The following is a 24007-nucleotide window of genomic DNA, read 5'->3' on the forward strand; positions in this document are numbered from 1 at the left end:
GGTTGTCTGCAGTGAGTTTCTTTGCACTTCTGGCTAATGTAGCAGGTGCTGCAGTAGTAGATTTTGTGGCTGGTATTAAAGGGATGCTGAATTGTAGACCGTTGTGGTCTGTCCATGGAAGGCTAGTATTGGAGATGTCTGTGTCACAGTTATGGTCTATCACCCAGTCTAGGATGCAGGCTTTGACGTGAGTGGGAGAAGTGATTTTCTGTGAGAAACCCAGATCATGAAGGTCCCTAGTGAGAGAGTTGTCAGTTTTGTCATTTGGGTCGTTGCGACCCAAGATTAGGTCGCCTAAGAGAAGAGTTTTGTTAGATTTTTTTTTTAAGGTTGTTCCCTAGAATATGTGTGACTTGTCCTTGGAAGTCAGTAGAGGATCCTTGTGGACGGTAAATGACATGGATATTTATAGTATTTTTGGGAGAGAGTGCTAGCTTGGCTGATAGGATGTCTGTGTTCACTTCACCTATGTGGGGGATGGGTCTAATGGAAGTGGTTGCTTTGAAGATAAGAGCACCCCCCCCTCCTAATTTGGACGGCCTGTCCTGTCTCAGGGTTGAGTATCCTATAGGTAGGGTTAGCGCAATGGCAGGGCCGGAGGCCTCGTGAAGCCAAGTTTCTGTGATTGCTAATGTGTCTAGGTCTTGTTTGATGATCAAGTCATTAACTTCTAATGCTGGAGCATTAAGAGAGCGTACATTGAGTAGAGCGCATTTGTAGTGCAGCGGCTGGTGGTTCTTTTTTGTAGGAGGTGAGGTGCTTGTGTTAGGTAAGGTGGAGATTTGTGTAGTGGCGTTATAAATGGGCTTACCGTGGGCCATCTTAGTGTTCCTTCTGATGTTGGCGAGCAGGTGGTGACTAGTGTTTACTCGGGCGGTGGCCCGTGAACCCAGTCGTGTTTCTGAGTGCTGCCTGGACGGGAATGGCTGTGATATGCATGGGGAGTGTGCGTGACCTGAGTCTGCATTGTCTGGATTGATTGTTGGGTGCGTGCGCGACTGCATATGATGTGGGCTTGGGTGGACTAAGCACGATGTCCATAGTTAGAGAATTAAGGCTGTTGGCGTTACTGTGTTTGGCAGGCTCTAAGTGGTGGTTCTGAGTGCTAATGAGCAGTGTGAGCAAGGTGCCTAGCATGTATGTGTGGAGAGGCAGGGTGTACATGCTGTTGTAGTAGTTAGTGTTAATGGCTATATTGTATTAGTGCACATGGACAATTGCTTGTATGTTAACAGTTTGGCTAGCAATAGGCGGGCAGTGCAAGACACTGATGTGAAGTACACCAAGGGCTCTGCTCTGAACAAGTGGTGTCACATGCCGTATTTAGCTAAGCATAGAGTCTAAGTAGGTATGCATGTGTAACAGGGTACGCTAACAATACATTTCCTAGAAGTACAAGTAAAATAACAGTAGTACTACTGCATTGATTTAGAGCATATGTGATTAGGTAACGTGTGACAGCCTGGTACAGCTAATGCAGACCCTCTAATGCAGTTGGGTAGAACGTGTAGCACATTAATTAGCATGCAGTAAGTGGCAACACATAATTTAGCATGAAATAGGGAGGAGGGTATGTTCAGTAGGATCTGTGTGCAGGGTTAGTACAGAGTATGCAGTTGAGGAAACCGCTTAGCCTAGCATGGGTTGTAACTGTGTGATTTCTACTTGTAGATTATGCTCGGCCAAGAGTGTCATTGTGGAGTAGTTACCACAAGCATAGTCATGGTAGAGGGGCAATCATGCTCCGTGGGCAAAGTGGTGACCTTGTCTTGGTGGATATTGCTGTACAAGCCAGGCTAGCAATAGTTATGTGGTGTCTTGCCTAGAGGCGGTGTATGGACAGCGTTTTGTGGCCCCTGGCTCCTTCGGCTCAGACAGGCTTGAGAAAGGCAGGATCCTTATTGTGAGGTCCTTAATGGGAGGGCTGGCGTGCGCCTGCCAGCGCGGGATTGGTCCTGTTATGGCAACGCCAATGTTGTACGAACATCAAATAGAACCTCAGTAGATGGCCATGTTTCCTGCAAGGCTATGATCAGAAAATGATCTAATTCTGATACTAGACCCTCCTCAGCAAATGGTTATGTCCTTGTGTATTCCAGGATAACATTGAGATATCTCAGCACTGGCCTTTTGCAAAATGCTGCTTAAAGGCCACTTGTAACCATTGCCAAGTCCCTTGTTCAATTATTTCCTTCACTGGGCCCTCAATACTTTGTGTTACAGCAGGTATGCCTAATATAGGCTGAGAATTCCCTTGTGTAGACCTAAGAATGATGGATTCATTGGGTCTGTATCTCTAGGCAAATCGGTGTAAGGGATGTTATGACTTGTCTTTTGTGGCAACTTTACGATCTAGGGGTTGCTCTCGAATTACATTTGTAGTCGGGCACACTTCTATGTCTCCATTTTTCGTCCTTAATCTTGAGACAAGTAATTTGGGACGTGCTTTTGTCAGTGGAATTTGTGTTAGCTCACATGAATAACCCATACGTAAGATCTTCAAATCTCATAGCAAATTTTAGGGTTGATTCAGTTTTATTGATATGAGTACCCGCAATTTCCTCTTGGTCGACTAACACTATATCACTCGATGTAATGGACCTTAAAGGAGCAATCGGATGGAAAATAGGCAACACTACAGATCTATTTAGCGGTGGCACATGAACATCTTTAATAAGTTGTTCTAGCTACAGTGCTTTGTCAACGTTACTCACAATCTGTTTCTTTTGGAGCCACACATGGATTATCAACAACAGTTGTAGACTCCTGTTATATCTACTTAAATGCCAGAGATTAGTCAACGTGTTCTGTGTTAACGGTGCTGCGGAAGAGTTGGTAATCTCCACTATTTGACTTCAACTCTCTGCATTGTGGACTATGGCTTTACCCAGCCTAGGAGTAATGTTGGAGTGTAATGGTATGGATGCTATATTGGCATGTCGTTGCAAGTTCCACTCAAGGACAGATCTTTAACAGGACCTGAAGCTACTACTTCAGATACAGGAAGAACCAACCCTGTAGTATTGACAGCCTCTTTGACTGATTCAGTGGAGGAGATGTCCTGTTTTGCAAGTTTTATGTTTTTACGCAAAATCTGTCCATTACCATACATAAAGGCATGATTAATCAATAAAGGCCCTTTTTTTTATACAATTGCTTACTGCAATTCTTATTCCACTGTTTGAAACATTTTACATATTTCCTTTTAGACGATAGACTCATTATTGTTGTTACTACTAGACAGGGAAGCACACAGGGAATGCTGGTTCCCCGATCACATACAGATTTAAACGTTCTGTTCAAATTCAGATTTTAATGCAATAGCAGTGCTTGACTGTCTAGTTTTACTTCCAGCCATTCGCATTTGTTTACCAATGTTAGAAGATTTTCAAAGGCATTAAACATTTCATCCGAGGACATACTATTGTCTGCAATATTAATATTGTTTTTTCACTGGGCTCACAAACCACTTTGGTCAAACTGTCAATGGTACCAGTGGCTTCGTTATTTTTAAAACCCAACCCCCTTGCTAGTCCATCTTGGGCATGTGGAGGTACGAACTCATGAGGTGTGGTAAATGTCTTACCATTTACTACATCTTTATTAAAAATAAAGCGATAGAATGCTAAGGTAAATGATTTTACTATATTGGGCGCCAATTTGGGAGATGTTTTTATACTTGGTGAGGACAGAGAGGGGATAATATCACACTGGGATAGGTTCATAATAGAGCCTAAAAACTCAACATCATAATCTACTAAATCTCCGCTCGGAAGATCGAAGGATATTACACTTGTCAGCATTATTATGGACCATAACTTGTATGCCTCCAGGATTGCCACTTGATGAAAACTCAGATATAGTACTTGATTGAGTACATCCAGCTGCGATACAGCAGGGTTCGGACTTGGGTCTTATTGTCACCTCTTCACTACGTGTTTTCTTATTTAATGGCCCATCACCTTTGTATTCAATTGTTTGTCTAAAATTAGAATCAGACATTCCACTCATTGCCAGCAAACAAGCTGACTCCTGCTTAAACACATAGTCTATTAATCCAACACACCCAAGTTCTCGAGTGAGATCTCCAACCAACCCATCAACCTCTCTGTGGGAGCTGGTCACAACTCACAGGTACACTTGGGCAAATCACAATTGTTTTAGAAAAGACCTTTGGGAAATAAGTTGTTAATTGTATACAATTACAATTTTGAGATTTTACATTGGTAATTATGTTTGGGATGCATATTCGTCTCCCACGCAAACCTTTTTGTGAATTTTGATTTAGGGCCTCTAACTCGGACAACGAAGCAGACATATTTTTCAAAATTTACAAAATGGTCACTTTACTTGCTATTGTTATTGTGTTTCTTGTATTATTCCACTACGGCTGTTACTGCTGTGCACCAACTGTCAGGCTAACAATTAGACAACAATTGGATAATTAAGCCATCAGAAAAATGATAAATAAGTTTGAGAAATAAGATTCGGCTATGGTTAGTAGTGTCACTGTCATAAACACAGATACGTTTGCAATTGCCTTCATAAAACTAGTTGACACTAATTAAAACCTGGTACGTAAAATACATAAAAACAACCCATAAAATCGACGTGTGTATAAATCACTCGTATCAACTCATAAACACAAGTCGTAAACAGTTTGTAAAGGTTTCATATAACTCGTAACCCTCGATAAAAACAAGGTATAAAGTCAGTCCGTAGGGATTCAAATGTTTGATTTGGCTCACTCATGCTTCTGACAGCTCCTAATACCCTGATATCCTGCTGTTTTTGGCCATCTACTTTTTTTGCATGAATGGCTAGGTAAGAGCTGGCTACACGCCACGTGCCGTACAGCCAAACAGCAAAACAGTACACCTGCTGTGCACATTCGGGTGAGCGCGTGCACGCTACTGTTTGTAGGCTGCTGGGAGTTAGGGACAGGGTTGGAGCGTGACCTAAAGTGCTGAAATTCAGAAACACAAAAAAGTGGAATAAGTGCTTGTTAGGGAGACAAAGGTCCCAACACTTAGGCAAAGTCACATGTCCCACTGTAAGTATTAGTATTTACTTAGAATGTCCACCATGCATTTCACTGTTTTCTGAACGGTAATGCTTCCTCTTGCCAACTGCGGGGATACAATCAAACAAGTCTCCTCAGCACAACAGTACACTTACTGTGCCCTTTCAGGTGCATGAGTAATATATCTTCACATATTCTTTCTATTAGAATGGCAAAACGTTTTCTAAGGAAGAAAAGATGTTAACCATACTTTTAAGAATAGTGCATCACACGCCCAAGGTAAGTAAGAACTTTTGTAACTGTTCACTAGTTACAGTTACCAACTAACTCATTTTCAAGTAAGTAACTTTGAAAAACACGTAGTTTCTTTTCTAGGCAAAAGGCCCAATCCCTTCAAAGTCTTTCCCTGGTTCTTGGAGCATGAGTGTTCTCAGTGGCAGAAGCGGTGTCGCTAGGATCTAGTGTCCAACTGACCGTGTCAGGATAGGTTCTTAAGTAGCAAAAGTCAGGGTTCCTTAGGAAGACTGGTCAAACAGGTGAGTACTTTACTTCTAGGGTTAGAAGAGGGTCCGGGGGCTTTGTAGAAGACTCTCTAGCAGATTCTAGCAGTGGGACTGGGTGCACTGGATGAGAGGACTCGCCATCGCAGAAAACGCCCCACAGCTACACAGAAATCCTAACAGACTAAAGGTAAGTACATACCCAAGTCAACACAGTACCTCAGCATTGAAGAGGATTTTGAGGATTTTGAGGACTTTGAGGAGCAGGAGGACTTCAGGATCTTCAGCCAAATACCTGGTCAGTTTATTCCTTGTCGTGGTGACTGACAACAACACCACAGAAGGGACTTTGCAGCAGGGATCAATGGGGAAGGCACTAGGGAAGGTTTTCCTCATCGGTGAATGCGGTCCTGCAGGTTTGGCGCCTTTTCAAGGAGCAAAGAAGAAAACAGAAAATCGCATTGAATTCTCATCGTTGAAAAGGTCCAGCACTCTGGTGAGGGGACTTTTTGGACTAGATTTGTGTTTCTGGAGATACACCAGGATGCCCACGAAGGTTCTGCGAGATTCGGAAGACCTTGCACCACACAGTGCCTCGAGGTCCCAGGGTATTAGGGTATTGCAGCAACACAAGGTCACAGCAAGCGTTGGGTGGCTCAAAAGGCAGGTCTTCTTGAGTCTAGAAGGTCCCACCAGGCTCTGGGTCAGTGTTGTTGTTTTCGGAGTCCCCAGGTCGATTGGAAGGAAGGGCTACAGCAGGCTCAGGTTACACAGCAGGCTCTCCGGTCCCTGTAAATTGTTTCAGCTGCATTTCCTTCATCATCCTCTCGGTTCCAGCGGCCGACTTGTCTTCAGTTTCCAGGTTCACAGTACTTAACAGGAACTACAGCACAACTTCTGCATTCTCTCCCTGCATTTTACAACAAGGGGCGGTCTGGTTGTCCAATCAGGACAGCCAGCCCCCACTCGGATTCGTCCCTATTCAGGCAAGGAGGAAGACCAAGGTGTGCAGAGTTTTGGACTCTTCACTCGCTTCCTTCGCTCACAGACAGAATGAAGCCTCGGCAAGGAGTCCAAGGGACTCCTGCTGAAGATAAAAATCATACAAAGGAATTTCCCACCCTGGATGTCGGTGGAAGGAACAAGAAAGGACCGGAAACACTAAAATGGTAAACCAAGAAATACTGGGGCCATTTTGGTAAGATTTACTGCAGCTGTGAACACAGCCCACGGTAAAGGTGCACCAAATTAATACAAGGTATCACTGCCGGCAGCCATTGAAGGGTAAGTTTAGCCCTAGAACAGAATTGTTAGTTTTAGTGTGAAAGGGGATACATTGTATCTCCCCAGCACTCCACATAAGGTGGGGTGTGCTGGTTTTACCAAATTGAATGAAAAAGGGATCTAAATAACTGTAGTTCTCTCAAGGTTAGCCAGAGAAAGTTTAAAAGGGGAGCCCCTATGGCAACCCAGCAACAGGCACTTATTGCCAAAAATGTGTTAAAGAGGATAACTTTAAAAAGACACTATGGTGAGTCTACAAACTGACACCCATAAAAAGAGTAAAATATTCTGTGGGTGTAGAAAAAGGTTCCCACTCAGAGGTATTAAGGAGAAATATCCCACTAGTAAAGCAAAAGGTTCTGGGGTTGGCCCAGGTCAGGAATATTTACCACATAAGATGGTGTGTGCTGGACCTTCAAAGAGAAAAGGTAAGTAAAGTCAATTTCACTTTGTTTTTTTTGGGAACTGTAGTTCACACAACAAAAGTTATTTAAACCTTATGAGAAATCTAAAGGATTTCTCAGTGACACTGCACTGAAGTTGCAGTGTGTGACCATATAAAAAGCAGATGACTATGGACTTTGTCAGACTGCCACAAACTGTGAAAACACAACATCCAAATCGGGTAAAAACACATAAGTGAGAAAAAGGTCTCTCTCACTCGGGGTTAAAATTAAGTCCTACATCCAGCAAAAGAGGTGGGGGTCCTCTAAGGTTGAAGGGAATTCGCACAGAAATGAAAATTCTCCCTAACACTTACGAAAAGAGGAAGCTTAATATCTCTACAGCAACCATTTTTAGGATAAGGAAGTCTAGCTCATCCAGACCTGGAGCCCTAATCAACTAACGTTCTTTTTAAACATAATGCTGATTTGTAGTCAAAGGTCTTAAATGTTTTTTTTACAGATATTTTGACGCTTAAGGAAATGCCGGAAAGCTGAACGACTTCTCACGTGATTCCTGTCTATAAAAAGGGTTCAAGAACTAATCCTGTAAATTATAGGTAGATGGCAATTATGGACTTTGATTCAAAGATCTTTGCTTTCATACTGCTAGAACATATTGAAGTCTGGTGTGTTGGGAATACAATCTTGGACCATCATCACATATGTTTTAGGAGTTCAATGGGTGCAGACTGTGGTGCTTTCCTAATGTGCAGTTTGCAGAGGTTGGCATGGGAAACCAATGCCAGTCCCATTTGTGTAGCATCCATGGATCTATCTATGTCCTTTTCTAGTGTGGATAGACGTACCCTGTGGCAAATTAGGTATCCCAGGAGGTTTACTAGGCATCTCGGTTTACTTGCATGCTGACTCACGGAAACGGGTGAGGCTTAAATCTGAGGGATGATTAACAAATCCTGTAATAACTTCCAACGGTTGTAGACAAGGTTGCATACTAGCACCTACTTTATATAACTTGTATGTGGCTGATGTGGGCAGGTCTCTTGAGGAAGCCTCTTTTGTTCCACCTAACATTGGATGTTTAAAAATAGCATGGGTTGCATATGCAGATTACTTTTTTCGATTTGATCTCACCCCTATTGGTCTACAGACACTTATTTAGCGCATTTGACCAATATGTCTCTCAATATTTTGAAAATGAATCCAGCAAAAACTGTTATTCTTAATCTGTCCAAATCTAAGTGTCTTAAAAATAAAAATATTTGGGGTCTTGATGGAACTAAGTTGGTAACAAAACACAATAAGATGTACTTGGGTTATCCCATCATAGCAAACCCTTTCAAGGTTTATGGAAACTATTTCAGGGATAAGGCTTGCAAACTAGCAGTTCAATTGAGATAGTTTCTTTCCACTCTGGATTCTGGATGAACTTCACTACTATGAGGCCCTAATTTGAAGGTCTGTTTTATATTACATTCCGAAAAGCGTCACGTATGCTGTACTGCTCTATGATTTGGGTTTATTCTCTATTCCGAGCATTATTAAATGGAAAAGACTTGACCTGAACCGAAAACTATACGAAAACAGGGAAAGCTCATTATATTCCTTGCTGAGCATTGATGTTAGAACAGGAAATAAAAAAAATCTTTATTTAGGTTGCATAAGGAGAGCCTAGACACAATGTATACAGCAGGAGCCTCTATGGAATTCTTCATGAGGCCCCTAAAGGTTAAGAACATTTTACAATTGAGAGACTGGGGCAGCACAGTGGGTATAATCTTAGGTACTAGGCTCTATGTACAGGTGATGTCTCACTATGAAAAGCCAGGCGCAATGGAACCATACCTGAAATGCTTTCCTAGTAAACAACTGAGCAATGATTTTATGCGTTTTAGACTCAAATGTTCTTCAAACAAATGAAATCTTAACAGTAAGAAGTACATTCATAAAATCTAGTTGTAGACATTTCCAAAACAGGGAGGAAGTGGCAACGTTGTATCATCTCTTGCTTTGTTGTCCAGAACTGAGATTACCCAGAATTGAATATTTTAGTAAACATGTATCGAACACTGGATGGGTATCTTTAGATCTTTTATGGATGAACATTATGCATGGAAGTTGAGTGTCATTATGTTTTTAGGTTTTTAAAATGTGTGTGCAAAATGTGTTAATGAATTGAGTAATTTTATGGACATGCTTTAAAAAAGATGTATGTAGTATGTGATATGTAAAACGTAACAGTCTCTGTAAAAATTAATATAGTAGGCTTAAAATAGCTACTTGTTGCATTAATTTTGCCTACATTGAGGTTTTTATAATGTGTGTACAAATAATAATAATTTTATGAACATGATTTAGGAAAATTATGTAGTATGCAATAGGTAATATTATTTTTTTGAAAATTAATTCAGTTGGTTTTAAATTATTATGTCATTATCGAAGTGTATTTTCTAAGGTTTTCTTTAAACCAAAACAAATAAATAATAACTAGATTTGGCCGGTTTCTTTTGCTTCTCCCAGATGGTGATGAATAAACATTCTTCAATAACTGCCTTTCCCACTCTAGTAATCTGCATAATTGATTTGGTAACAGTCCACAATAATTTCTCGCATGTTCACTGTGGATGTTCAAGATGGACTTTTTGAAAAAAAAAAGATTATTTTGTCATACAGAGATGGTCTTCGTTTAAAGTGTTGTTTTTTTTATGCTGCAAGTGTGTGCACAAAATGTAACATTGTTGATCATTTCAGAGCATTTCCTGCATTGGAGTTGGGCAGTCAGCGCCCCTCATTTCTGGCTCAAAGGGGACTGATGAGGAGACACAGGGAGAAGTCACCTATTCTGATGGAAAGGTTGGTTAGTTTTATTTCTGCAGTTGTCTATCTTTGCTACTTGCTTAGTGGTGAATAACAATATAGGCAATCATGCACATTATTGCTTTTTCGTGCAATTGAAGGATCACGTTTGTTAGGAAAGATTTGTCTGACAACTTTCCCTCCATATTTCTATGGACCTCCCCCCACCCCCCAAACGTTTTGCTTTTGTTTATGAACCTGTCGTGACCTCTTGCAGGAAATGAAGCCTTCAGCTTGATTTTTGCTCATTTTGTTATGGGCAAATTGGCACTGGGAAACTGTTTCTCTTCTGTCTTTTTTGGTAACTTTTTTAACAGTGCACTGTGAGGAGTCTGTATTGCGAGTTGGACAACCTGGTAAAGGTTTTTCACAATTACTCACTTTATTAACTCATACCGGTGTGATCGCTATCCATAACCTAAAGAGGATTCTGCTACCTATCAAAACAGAACTAAAGGAAAACACTCTAATAAAAGGAATCTGTCCCTCACACCTATACTAAATAAACTCCTAAAATTAACAGTTGCACTCCATATAGACCTGTAACCTGGGTCGAATCCCCTTCCCCAGGTTCAAAGCAGGATCTCAACCAAAGTTTAAAATAAGAAAGTTCCTTTTTATAAACAAGTTCTGGGTGAACATTGGAAACCGCACCCCAGCAGCACAGTACTGACAAACTGGCTTGTGGTAAGTACTACCCTGTGTCCCACACTACCTGAGGAGTGGTGAAGATGCAGCTGGATTCTTTCACAGTGCAACAGTGACGGACCCAGTCTCCTGTTCCTTGGTCATGGGGACGAAAGGAAGGACTCTGAAAGGGATGTTGCAGCAGTAGTCGAGAGAAAGGACTCTCGGCAAAGGATTCTTCATACTCTCATACTCTCACGTCGGTCTGCAGTTTTGGCTCCTTTTTCACAGGCTCCAAGGATGAATGTTTACCGCCCGGTCAATCCTCGATTCTTGGGTCTTATACTCCGGTGCAGGAACTTTGAGGGGGGGGGGGGATTTTGTCTCTTGAGGACCAACTGGAGCTCCCTGAAGTTTTTGGAAGGTTTGTTTACGGAAGCCGATACACTGGTATTGGCAGTTTGCAGCAAAGCAAGGTTACAAAACGCCACCAGCCCAAGAGAAGGAATCGTCCTCTTCGGAGCTACTCGGTAGATTTGAAAACAGGGACAGGACAACAGTGGTCTCTTTGTGGGTGCTGGAAGGGCCTGCATGCATCTCTGATTGTTGTCTTCTTTTGGATCTTCTGTTCCAGTGGTCGACTTGCCTTCTACCTCAGGAACCTCACCTTTTATCCAGATTTCACACTCATTCTCTGCAAATTCTCCCAGCAGTTTACAGAAAGGAAGCTGGTGGCTGTCCAGCCAGAACCACCAGTCGCCCAGTGAGAGCCGGTTCCTTTCAGGCACACCAGAAAACAAAGGATAGCAGAGTTCCAGGATCCCTCCCAAGCTTCGTGTCCTCACGGGCACACTGGAACCTTTGCGGGCTAAACAAAGGGTTCACACCGAAGGTAAGCTCAAATCAGTACCGCCCCTACCGGAATGGTAGGAGAAGGACAAATAAAGAACAACCACACAAGAAATGGCGAAAAAAGAAAGAAGCCACCATGTTGGAACAGAGGTGACCCTTCTGTGCATAGCCTGCGAGCAGAAATAGCACAAATGTCGGTAGAACACGCCCACTGCCACCAGCCATACTTGTAGCTTGTTACTGTAACAAAATTGTTACAAGAGTAGAGAAAAAGGAAATACTAAGTGACCCTTTAGCACTCCACATAGAGTGACGTGTGCTGATCTCTGAAAAGGAAAAGCTAGGAAGGATAAAATTGATTCCTCTAACCTTGAGAACAGTAGTTAAGAAAAATATAAAATGTAAAAAAGAGAGCCCAAAAAGGCTCCCAGCAACACTGCACGTAGGGTGAAACACAGATGCCTTTAAAAAGGTATGCAGGAAAACATGACTTAGTGCAATAGAGTGAAAACAGAATGAATACAGTGTTAGGATAAGGGCTTCATCAGTGATCTTACCAACAACAATGACCATGATGCATATATCGTTTGTTGTACCTAGTTCATAGCATCACAGTGTACATAGTACTGAGCATTACACTGGTTCCATGGCAACGTGGAACTGCATCAGCTTGATGGAGTTCCAGGGAGAATGTATATATATGAAGTGTTGTGCCAGATGGGATGGGCAACCTGTGGCTCCCCTGCTGGGGGTTGTTTCCTATGGTTGTGATCTCCAATAAAGGATTTTGATTACTACCTCAGATTGTGTCTGCAGTCATCCATCACAATTGGCGACGAGGATTCAAGGACGTGGAGGAGATGACCCCCCCCCCGGCGAACTGCAGCACTCAGCAGGAAACTGTTTAAGACTGTGTGTGGTGAAGGAGAGGAGACTGCCAGGAGTAACACTGCTGGAGGAAGCGACTGCCTCTGTGCACAGAAGACCAAAAACATAAGTGACCGCATTGGAAAGCATTGGATGCCATACCCAATATTATCAAGCAGAGCAGATTAGTAACACGCATGAGTTTAGAGACAAACTCTGTGGAGACACTTGCGAGCAGTGATATGGTTACTACCGAGTTTCTACACTGGACTTCCCTCTGAGTTTTGGGAGTTTCCCCCATCATTGGACTGTAGTTGGGGCATTGTTTATGTTCGAAGGACAGTCGCTAGGAGATGCACGAGAAGCGGGCGGCAAGTCATCACCTTTGTTTATACTCAGACATTCGCTAGGAGACGCGTGCAAAGACTAGAGGGGGGTCTGTACTTCTGCTCTCTATATGGTAGAGGAGAAGCACAGAGGAGCCCAGCCAAGATTCTCTATTATTGGTAACGTAGTCGAGCAAACGAGGCCTAGCTTCTCAGGAGGTGATGCAGGATGGTTCTTAAGTACAGTGTAGTCCCCAGGCCCCCATAAAGTAATGTCCACACACTGCATTAGTTAAAACAGTCTTTGTATATAACCTTGAACTTAATTATATAATCACAGTAACTCAATTTGTGCTTAGTTAATCTATAATGGCAAATATATACAGTTCTTAGTGGTACCATGATTATTATCAGATCTCATTAAAGTGCATCAACTATACTTTGTTCAAATGTCACAAAGATCACTCAATAAGGGTAACCAACAATAGAAATAGGAGGAAAGCAGTTAGTTAGAACAATTGGCAGAATACTGGCCTCTACCGTAAAACAGTTCTGTGTGGAGATCCGCCCCCACCTAGGCACCCTGTAAAGTAAAGATATATCACAAGCCCAGTCCATATATTGTTCTAGAAGTCTCATTTCCTTCTAAAATAGTTCTACAACCCCAATGTACCTGGAATAGCAGAGTTCGTCGTCTGGTCGTCGACGGATCCTTCTTGAGCGGCTCCCTTTAATGCAGGAGCCACGGATCGTCGAGATCCCACGAGGAAAAGTTTTGAACAACGACAGTGAGGTGGCAGCTTTGTTCCTAGCGGTGCTTGACGACGGATTGTTGGCATCCAGCGGGGAAGAGGCGTGCAGGGCACCTCAGTGACGATAGTTCAGGACTGCAAAGAAGTTGTGAAGAACTGTGGCCCAGCAAGGGCGTCGAGTCGTCCGGCGTCTCTACGGTCGTCGGGTGTCGGGGAAACCCATTGGCGGATGCTCGTCGGCGGCCTCGACTTTCTCCGACGGGACAAAGCGGTCGACGGTGCAGGCGAGAACATCCTTGGATCAAATGTTACTTAGGCAAAGGGAGCACTGCGGCTCTGGTCGGCGATGGCGGCCGTCGACGGTGATGGACAACAGTGTCTGGGCGCTTCTCTTTGTGATTCCACTGCGGTCCCCATCTCCGGTCGGCAGCCTGTCGTAGGTCTGTCTACCAGGGAGCTTTGGCAAAGATCAGCTGGTGCACGATGGTCCCTAGAAGTTCAGGAAGAGGGCACCTAACCAGGTCCTCTCTGGGTCAGTCCTTGGGGACACAGCAGCTTTCAGATCGACGAAGTAGAGCAGCAGCAAGACATCTCTTCCAGCAGGGCTTCAAGGTTAAGCTTCAGTTTCTCTTCAGCTTCTGAACACAAATTCTAGCAGTTAGAGGCCCCCAGATATACCAGTTGATCTCCCATTCATTCTGCTGGGTCACACTCAGGCAACCAATTGGTCAGAAGGCATTCATGAAGGCAGGCAGCCAATCAGGTGCATAGTGTATTCAGGCCATTCACTTCTCTCCAGACACTCACAACAAGTTATATGTATTGGGACAAGTACCCAGCCATTCAACACTCCACACTGCGTTCATACCAGTTTCGGGCAGGACTGTCTCAGTCATTGTGTCAAACACCAGAAACTAGACATCCACAATAAGTGCATATTGGTCACACACTCCATTCACCCAGGTCCCACCCACAAGGTGTACCCACAACATACAGTCACTGGGAAGGCTCCAGCCAGTCTGGCCTGGACTTCACAACAACCCCATATATGGAACTTCCACCCAACAGCCAGTCAGGGGGAAGGGACAGAGTCCTATAGAAATCATAGGGAGTTTTGAAAGTGAATTACAGTTCAAGGATAGGAAATCAATTGGAGCAATACATGTTGCAAAGAAAGGTGGAGAGTTGCTGTCATGAAGCGATCACGCAGAACTAAAGATAAGACTTGAGGCAGCCCATCCAGAACAAGTACTCTCTGTGAAGAGTGTTGAGAGTGGAGAATAAATTGGGGTGTTTAAAAGGATTTGTGCATAAAATTTGTTTGAGAAAGGGTGCTGTACCTAAGATTGCAAAACTCTGTATCATTCATTTGGCACTTAAGGAAGATGTGGAGAAGGAATTGAAGAAAATGCAGTTGGATGGAGTGATTGAGAAGATGGATGCATCAGAATGGGTTAGTCATATTGTAGTGGTCAGAAAATCCAACGGGTCTTTGAGGCTATGTATTGGCATCAGACACTTAAACAGCATGGTGGTAGCAGATAGGTTTCTCCTACCGAGAATAGATGATCTTTTGGTGGGAGTGGCTGGATCCAAAGTTTTCTCAATCCTGGATCTCAAATCAGCCCATCGTCAGGTTGAATTGCATCCAGAATCTAGAGATCTTACGGCTTTTATCACTCCCATTGGTTTATTTAGGTGTATAGGCATGCCATTTGGGCTAGTCTCTGCAGCAAGTGTTTTTCAAAACATCATGTATAAAATTCAGGGAGGTGAGAATGGAGTAATGTGTTATCAGGACAATGTGTTAGTATGCAGAAGCAATGATGCTGAACATGATGAGCGCCTCAAGAGAGTTTGAGTATTTTGAAGGAAGCAGGTCTCACTGTTGCGATGGAGAAATACTTTCAATGCAAATAAAGTAGTGTAATTGGGTCATGAAATTTCAGGAGAAGGCGCTAAGCCTAAGGAATAAGCTATTGAAGCTATTACGATGATGGAGGCTCCCAAGTGGAAAGCGGTTGTGCTATCATTTTTGGGTCTAGTAGAGTTCTATGGAAAATCCATTAAAGGTTGATCTGTAATGTCGCAAAACATGAGGATGCTTACCCGGAAGGGTGTTGTGTTTAAGTGGAATGAGGAGTCTAGAAGGGAGTTTGAAGACATAAAGTCATCAATAGTGAATGCTCCTATTCTTAACATTTTTGAAGAAGGGAAACACACTTTGGCTTTTGTGGATGCCAGTGATTATGGTATTGGTGCAATTCTCATGAAGGTGGATCACATAGGATTGCACACTGTGGCATTTGCATCTAGATCAGACCAGAAAGTAGATACTCTGTCGTTGAGAAGGAAGCACTAGCTTGCGTTTGGGGTGTGCAGAAATTTAAGAGATTTTTGTAGGGTAGGGAGTTTACAATTTGCACCGATCATAAACCTTTAGTTGGGATTTTTACCAAATGTGGTTTAGAGGGAGTTCCAAGGCGTATCATGAAGTGGCTAACAGCATTACAAGGATAGTGTATGATGCTCCATGTAAGTGGTAAAGTAATGTTGTTACAGATGCGTTATCTAGATCAGTGGAGAAGGAATTCCACACTAATGAATCCAACGGAGGTTCAGAGGATATAGCAGACATTTTTCAGGTTCATAAGGCATTGAAAAAGGAGGAGTGTGATACTGCTTGTGCAGTAGATGCAATATATTGAAAGATCATGGTTTTGGTGATGGCTAGTACATTAAAGAGATACAATGGAGACATGTGTGGTTATGCCAAAGTGAAAGATGAATTGTGGGTCCAAGGAGATTACTTGTACAGGGGTTATCAGATGGCAGTCCCGCAAAAAATGAGGATTCCAGTGGTAGATGTAGCACATGTTGGACATCTGGGTGTTGCCAGAACCAAAGGCTTAGTAAGAGCAGAATTTTGGTGGCCGGCAGTTGATAGACACAGGAGAACAAGTCGTGAGTTGTGTGGAATGTGTAAAAGGCGACAAAGGACTAAGGGTCCAGAAGGTGCCCATGGTTGTGAGAGAATGTCCAAAGATACCATTGGACGAAATTGCCTTAGACTTATTGGGTCCATTCAATATTGGAGGAGGTAGGGACAACTATTTACTGGTAGTTATGGACTTATTGTTAAAATGGCCTGAAGCATGTGTCTTAAAGGATGTATCCAGCAACAACATAATCAAATTTCTTGAGCACTTATTTTGGAGGGATGGGTTTCCCAAGAAATGTCTGTCAGACAATGGATCACAACTTGTGCCTTGAGATTTTAGAGAGTATGGGATAGAACAGCCAACCACCTCACTATATCACCCCCAGAGAAATGGGTGTGTAGAACGCTTTAACAGAACCATCATGGAGGCTATTAGGATTGCTGTTGCTAAGGGTGGTGACTGGATAAGGACGGTGATGGAGAGAACCTTCCAGTACAGATTGGCTCCTCTTAGTGTGACAGGAGGATCTCCCTTTGAGGTGTTGCGTGGGAGAAAGCCCAACTCACTCGTGTCCAGGGTGGATGGGAAATTCCAGGTGTGCGAGTGTGGATTTAGGAAAGGTGAGAGAGAATTACTGAATCTGGTACCAAGGCCAAGATGAGGTATGATCAAAGGAATTGCTGTAGGGAGTTCAAGGTTGAGGAAGGTGATTGGTGGGAAGTTTGATTTTGATCCAAAGTACGAAAAGGAGCTGCAGTGTTCTCAGAGCCTAAGCAAGTTGTGAAAGATTTAGGCTCTTCCATATTAGTCAAAGGTGGTAACATCTGGCATAAAGAGAGTGCGGCTGTACTTAGGAAGGTTGGTGAGAGAGGGATGAGGCAGTGATTTTTTTAAATGCATTTAATGTTTAATCATCAGGAATTATAAGGAGAGGAGGTGTTAGGATAAAGGCTCCATCAGTGATCTTACCAACAACAATTACCTTGATACATTATTGTTTATTGTACATACTTAATAGCATCACAGTGTACATAGGTCTGAGCATTACACTTGTTCCATGGCAACATGGAACTGCATCAGCTTGATGGAGTTCCAGGGAGAATGTTGATATATGAAGTGTTGTGCCAGATGGGATGGGCAACCTGTGGCTCCCCTGCTGGGGGTCGTTTCCTATGGTTGTGATCTTCAATAAAGGATTTTGATCACTATCCCAGATTGGGTCTGCAGTCCATCACAACATAGGGTTCCCATGGTCAGGGGGGGAAAAAGACTCCCCTCATTCAGGAGAGCAAGAAAAAGGTTCAGCAGTCCAGCAAAAGCTGCCGGAGGTCTCAGAAGGAGAGGGGATCTGCCATGAAATAGATAAATCTCCCTAACAATGCCTGGAGGTCTAGGTGTGTGGCCTGAGTGAAACCCACAGTGGTCCCTGGTTGGAACATTCCGGTTGTCTGATGCAGATCCTTATCATTGGTCAAATAGCACAGCGAGTCGAGCGCTCTCTTTGGTATCCGTGCAGAGCCTGCTGACGCAGGTTTGAATCCCGGCAGGGCCAAACTCAGCCTTTCATCCTTCCGAGGTTGATAAATGAGCACCACACACGTGGGTAATAATGAGCAGCGCTCAGATACCTGAGGGTTTGAAGCGCTGTATAAATGCTAAATTATTATTGGCTAGCTTGAACTTGCACTCAGGCAGAATCTTGGATAAGAAGAGGACTCCTGCAGCCATTTCTTCAGATCAACATTTTAGCCAAGTATCCTGTGTAGAAGAGTGTTGGATAAGATTTTAATATCCATGATTGTTAGGCAAAGTTTGTATGCATTACCCTCTGGGACCACTACACACAACTCTGACTTCAGGTATAGGCAACCCGACCTTTGGAATAAGCTTGTACTACACAGTTTTGGTAGCGTGATGAGCAGCCAGGCTCATTTCAAGAGTGTAAAATGTGAGCTGTAGTGGAGTTACCCAAAGGTTTATAGTTACAGGTATGCAAACAAACTCTTCCACTCAAGGTTTATTGCATAAACAATTATTTATTTATCAGTCAGTTATAAAGCCTTCTTCAGAAGGGAGCAATATAATAGTAACACACAAATACACTTCAATACTCTACACTCTTAAAGACCCTTTTGGGATGGCCCACAGACACAACCTACACCCACAGGTGACTTCAATAACTAGGGTGCTGGCAACATTAATATCTTACTGTTGGCATTTAGAATACTCTTAAAAGTTGGTAAAAGACAAAGGTTATTTAGAACAAGAGACCACAAATATTCTTAATCAGGCAAGTACTTTTATATTTTCCTAGAAGAGTCATTCAGTTCAAAAGGCTAAGCCAAAGTCAATGGGCAAAAGTCTTGTATAGGATGAATTACTTCTGGTAAGTAAAAGGAAAAGTCTTTTCACAAGTTCTTAGGAGTCTTTGATGAAAAGAAGAATCAATTGTAGGGCCACAAGCTGATTAGACTTGTGAGTTTCAGAATTGGCAAGCACTCCACAGTAAGAGGTAAGTGTTCTCAGACTTTTTACAGTACCTTAGAAATGAAGACAAGATGCAGCTGATGACTTCTGTTCCTGTGCAGGTCTCACTGTTCCTGGGCCTCAGTCGTGGGGTCAAGAGGGAGGATGTTGGGGGACTCCTGCAATGCACTGGGACGTACAAAACTCGCAAATGGCAAACTTCACTTTCAGTGGCTGTTCATTGTTTCAGCTCCTCACGTCTACCGCAAATAGCAACACTGTGGTACCTGGCTGTCGAGATGGACTTTCCTTGCTTCTGGGGTCCCGCTCTCTGTTGAGGGGACTCAGGCTCGGTCAGTCCTGCTTCCTGGGAGTCCGGAGGATCTTCCAAAAGCTCTAGCCCAGCTTAAAAGCAACGCACACAATCTGGTGTTCCTCTCCCTGGCTATACAGTTTCCAGCAGCAACTCTGGAAATTCAACCAGCTCCGAGATGGATATCCAGGTGGCGTACTTTGGAGTTGATTGGTCCCACCAACTCAAGGGGAGAAGCCGTCCGTGCTGGAGCTTCTCTGTCGATGCAAACTTGGCGTTTCGGCACTGCAGCAGGGCTTCACCGGGCAAACCAACGGTCCAGGAGTTGCAGCAGGCGTCCTCTTAAAGTTCTTCGGTTCCTTCGTCTAGTGGTCGACTCTGCTTTCCAAGCCAAAAGATTTGCCTTTTATTCATTCCAGCCTAGCTGTCAGTCACCCAGCAGGGTGGCTCTCCTGCCCGGACAGTCAGCCGGCCAATCATCAGAGTGCATTTGGGTCTCCTAGGAGATTAAGCACAGGGAGTTTCGGGCACCTCCCTCACTTCAGTCTACCCCAGACACCCTGGAGCCAGAGGCGGGTTTCACTCGTGAATCCCACCAAAGGCAAAATGAACAAAGAGACCAAACTTGGTTTGGCGCACAGAGTAAATCTCAAGAAGGACCTTTCCACAAAGAAATGGCGAAAAAAGTAGACCGGGCGCGATTTTGTCAAAGATGGCTCCCGTGGGTGCTTTACTCTTTACTGTAGCTACGAACGCAGCCTGCGTCAATTCACTATACTGCTCTTGGAAACAGTAATTTATCCAAGAGAAGGTATTTAAACATGTGGGAAATCTGAAAGACTTCCCTTTGCCACTGCACTGAAGGTGCTGTGTGACACATTGTAAAAGATGATTCCTATGTGGTTTGTCAGAGTCCACAACCAAAAGAAACAGTGTTCAAACATCACAATAAAATACCAGAGAGAGTGGGGGAAAAAGGGTCACAGTCTCTCCAGGTTAAAAAAAATCAAGTCCTCAAAATCCAGCAAAGTTGCTGGGGGTCTCTAAGGTGGAGGGAATTGGCACATTTCTGAGAATTCTCCCTAACAATGATAAATCGTGCTGGCCTGTGTCAACCCCAGAATGTTTTGACTTGACTAGGTAACTACCTTGTCCCTAGGTGAAGGGGAATATTTGTCCTCTCACCTAGTAATTTACTCTTTTTATAGGTGACCCTTTATGTCCCTCCATAGTGACATAACTTTTGAGCTTAGGCTGGGTTCCCAAATAGTAAAGATGGGTTTTCAACCCCCTTTACATTCTGGGCGATACAATGTATCCCCTTTCTTACTTACCTGGTGACATTGTGTTACATTTGCAAATTTCCTTGAATGGCTGGTGGCAGTGGTTTTATCTTTATGACTTAGTCATATTTACTAGCAGATTGTTAAATCAGGCTCAGTAATGCACAGAAGGGCCACCATTTTTCTAAAATGGTTGGATCCTTTTTTTTCCTCCATGTCTTTCTATCTTGTATTTTCTGAGGTCTTCCCCTCCTTTCTAGGCAGGAACGACCTCAGTGGGATTTTTGTCTTTGGCAGTAATCCTTTGTATTCCCTGCCGAGGCTCCAGAGTTTCTGTGAAGGCAGGAAGCGAGGGAGGAGTACAAAAAATTGCAGCCCTTTGTCTTCCTCCTTGCCTGAAAGGAGCCCAGTCTCAATGTTGTGCTGTAGTTCCTGGTAAACACTCTGAACCTGGAAGCGCTAACAGGTCGACCACTGGAACCAAATCCGAAGCGAAAGATGAAGAAAACACGGCTGAGACTATTTCCAGTGACCAGAGAGCCTGCTGTTAATCTTCCTTCCAAGCGCCCTGGGGACTCTGATAACCATGAACCAGAGCCTGGTGAGATCTACGAGACTCAAGAAGACCTGCATTTTGAGCAGTCCCGCGTCATGCTGCGACCATGCCATTGTATGGTGCATGGTCTTCTGAATCAAGCTGAAACTTTGGTGGCCTCCTCCTGGCTTTCCAGAGACACGATCGAAGTCCCCCCATCATAGTGCTGGACCAGATTAGAGTCGAGAACCCTCTTGAAAGGGTGCCAAAATCACTGAGCCACATCCAGCCATGAAACGACTCTTGCTGGGAGCCTTCCCCGGTGATCCCTGCTGCAAAATCCCTTCCAAAGTCCGGTCTTCCATCTTCATGACAAAGGAATCCATCGACTGGGTTTTTGGCTGCAGATCCTGAAGTCCTCCTGCTGTGGACCCTGCTTCCGTGCTAAGGTACTGTGTTGGTTGGGGTATTTATCTACCTTAAGCCTTTGTGATTCCTGTGTAGTTTTAGGGTGTTTCCTGTGATTTTATGAGGCCACTCCTCAAATTAACCCAGGCCCACTGCTGGAATCCTCCTTTTGTGTCTTCTTTGAAGTCCCTGGTGTTAGGGGGAATTATCATAAATGTGCTAATTCCCTTCACCTTAGAGACCCCTAGCAACTTTGCTGGATTTTGAGGACTTGATTTTTTTACCTGGAAAGAGTGTGAGCCTTTTTTTCCCACCCTCTCATGTATTTTGATGTATGTTTTACTCTTTTGTTCTTTGATTATGGAGTTTTAAGTTAACTCCATAGGCATCATCTTTTCATGTTTGTTATACAGCATCCTCAGTGCAGTGACACAGGTGTCTTTTTAGACTTCCCAAAGGTTTAAATACCTTCTCTGGGATAAACTACTGTTTCCCAGAGAATGTAAAATGAAATTGACTTTACTAGTCATTCCAAATTCCTAGACCCAGCGCACACCATCTTACAATGTAGTGCTGGAGGGGCTAAATAGCATCATCTGTGTCTAAATACTCATGTAGCCGTCAAATGCTAAACTTTACTATTGAAAAGGCTGGTGGCATTGGTTTTACAACGAACTATCATGGTTTTTCCCGCCCACGAACACCGGATGCTAAAAATCACGGGAGCCATGTTTTTCAAGATGGCGCCTTAAGCCCCTTTGTTTAAACGGGTCCCGGTCTTCTTTTTTTGTTGTCTCTTTTTGGAAAGGTCCTTCTAGTGTTTGTCTCTGCGCGCCAAGTCAGGTCTGGTCCCTTTCTTTGTGTGCCTTTGGCGGCTTCAGGACTGAAGATAGCCTCTGAGTGTCTGAGGTGGGCAGGAAGTCAGGGAGGTGCCCAAAACTCCCTGTGCATATCTCCTAGGAGACCCAAATGCACTCTGGCATGATTGGCTGGCTGACTGTCCGGCAAGGACAGCCACCCTGCTGGGTGAGTGACAGCTAGGCTGGAATGAAAGGGAGAGAACGGTTTGAAAAGCGAGTCTCTTGGACTGGAAAGCAGAGTCGACCACTGGAATGAAAGAACCGAAGAAGAGCTGGAAGAGGACGGCTGCTGCAACTCCTGGACCATTGGTTTGCCCGGTGAACTCCATTCGACAGAGAAGCTCCTTCAAGGACGGCTTCTTCCTTTTGAGTTGGTGGGACCAATCGACTCCTAAGACACCTGGATACCATTCTCAAGGCTGGTTAGGATTAACCAGGGAGAGGCACACCAGTTTGTTCTTAAATTTACAGCTACTGGAACTGAAGTAACTCCATCATGTTTGCTTTCTTCAACGATCCCGTGCAGTGCAGGAGTCCCCTGACATCCTCCCTCTTGTCCCCACAAATGAGGCTCAGGAACAGCGAGATCTGCAGGAACTGCCAGGAACCACGACTTCAGCAACATTTTTTTTCTTCATATAAATGTACTGTTCCAAACCGATTGAGAGAACCCCACTCTCGCGGTGAAAGTTCGTGAAACTTTCCCAACTTGCAGGCCTAATCAGCTTGTGACCCGACAAATGATCCTTTTTCACCTAAACTACTTCTGAGAACTTTTGCAAAGACTTTACCGTTTCATACCAGAACTGCTCTTTCCTATCCAGAACACTAGCCCTGGCCTCTGGACTTGAATTGAACTCCTCTGTTGAACTGACACTATTTGCACTGCCTAGAAAGTATGTTATCTATTCTACTAACTTTTGTCCTTTTTGCTCACTGCTAAGTAACTGAACTGCCTTTGGCTCCTATTTCAGGGGAGCTCAAACTGTCTCAAAAGCTTAGAGTTTTGTATTGAAATGTATTGGTATATAATATTAAGTTGGCTTCTCCTAGTGGAATGTTTTCTAAGTGATTGTGTAATAAATTACTAAGTGTTTTTCCCAAGAAACCTTGAGCATGAGTCTACTTGAACCACTGATTGAAAGTCCTCTGTGTAACTACTTGTGCTGCTCACATTCACTCTTGAGATGAGCCTGACTGCTCAGCTCGCTTCCAAAAACTGTGTTGTACAGCCTTATACCAAAGGTTGGTTTGGCTAACACCTGTAGTCCTAATTATGTGTAGTGGTCTCAGAGGGTACTGAATGCAATTCTGCCTAACACTGATCTCTGAAATACCAGTTTGGAAATTTCACTAAGTATTTCGGCTGGCTATTCAGCCTTCTTTGTGCCTGAGTTGATTTCCCATACAATTTGAATTTCAGACATTCTTGTTTGGTAGTAATCCAATCTTGGACATAGTTATTTTTTTATTTGTTTTATTTTTTTTTTAACCTTGTCGGGGTTCTCCCTTAGGCTTTGTTCTGATCCACCCAACTGTTCCAAGATTCCTGCCAAATGTCTCACCATTCTGACAATATTTTTTCTTCCTTAGCCCTTTTCCCAAAGCTGCAAAGCCTCCCCGTTGGGTAGCGTCTCTGCACTTCTTAAACAGACTGAGAGATTTCCATACTACTATTGTACTCATTGCTTTCAGGCCCAGCTCCATCC

The 24007-nt window shown here is 43.6% G+C and overlaps 1 protein-coding gene across 1 annotated transcript in view; it reads left to right on the plus strand.

The window, feature by feature from the left end:
• Window positions 1-24007, plus strand: part of CPAP (centrosome assembly and centriole elongation protein) — a 291067-nt gene that overhangs the window by 160841 nt on the left and 106219 nt on the right. Inside the window, exon 13 of the mRNA XM_069640446.1 lies at window positions 9963-10064. Coding sequence (XP_069496547.1) covers window positions 9963-10064 — 102 coding nt within the window. The remainder of the gene's footprint in view (window positions 1-9962; window positions 10065-24007) is intronic.

The sequence above is a fragment of the Ambystoma mexicanum genome, chromosome 7q (genome assembly GCF_040938575.1).
Source record: "Ambystoma mexicanum isolate Mex_15411 chromosome 7q, UKY_AmexF1_1, whole genome shotgun sequence".
Taxonomy (NCBI): domain Eukaryota; kingdom Metazoa; phylum Chordata; class Amphibia; order Caudata; family Ambystomatidae; genus Ambystoma; species Ambystoma mexicanum.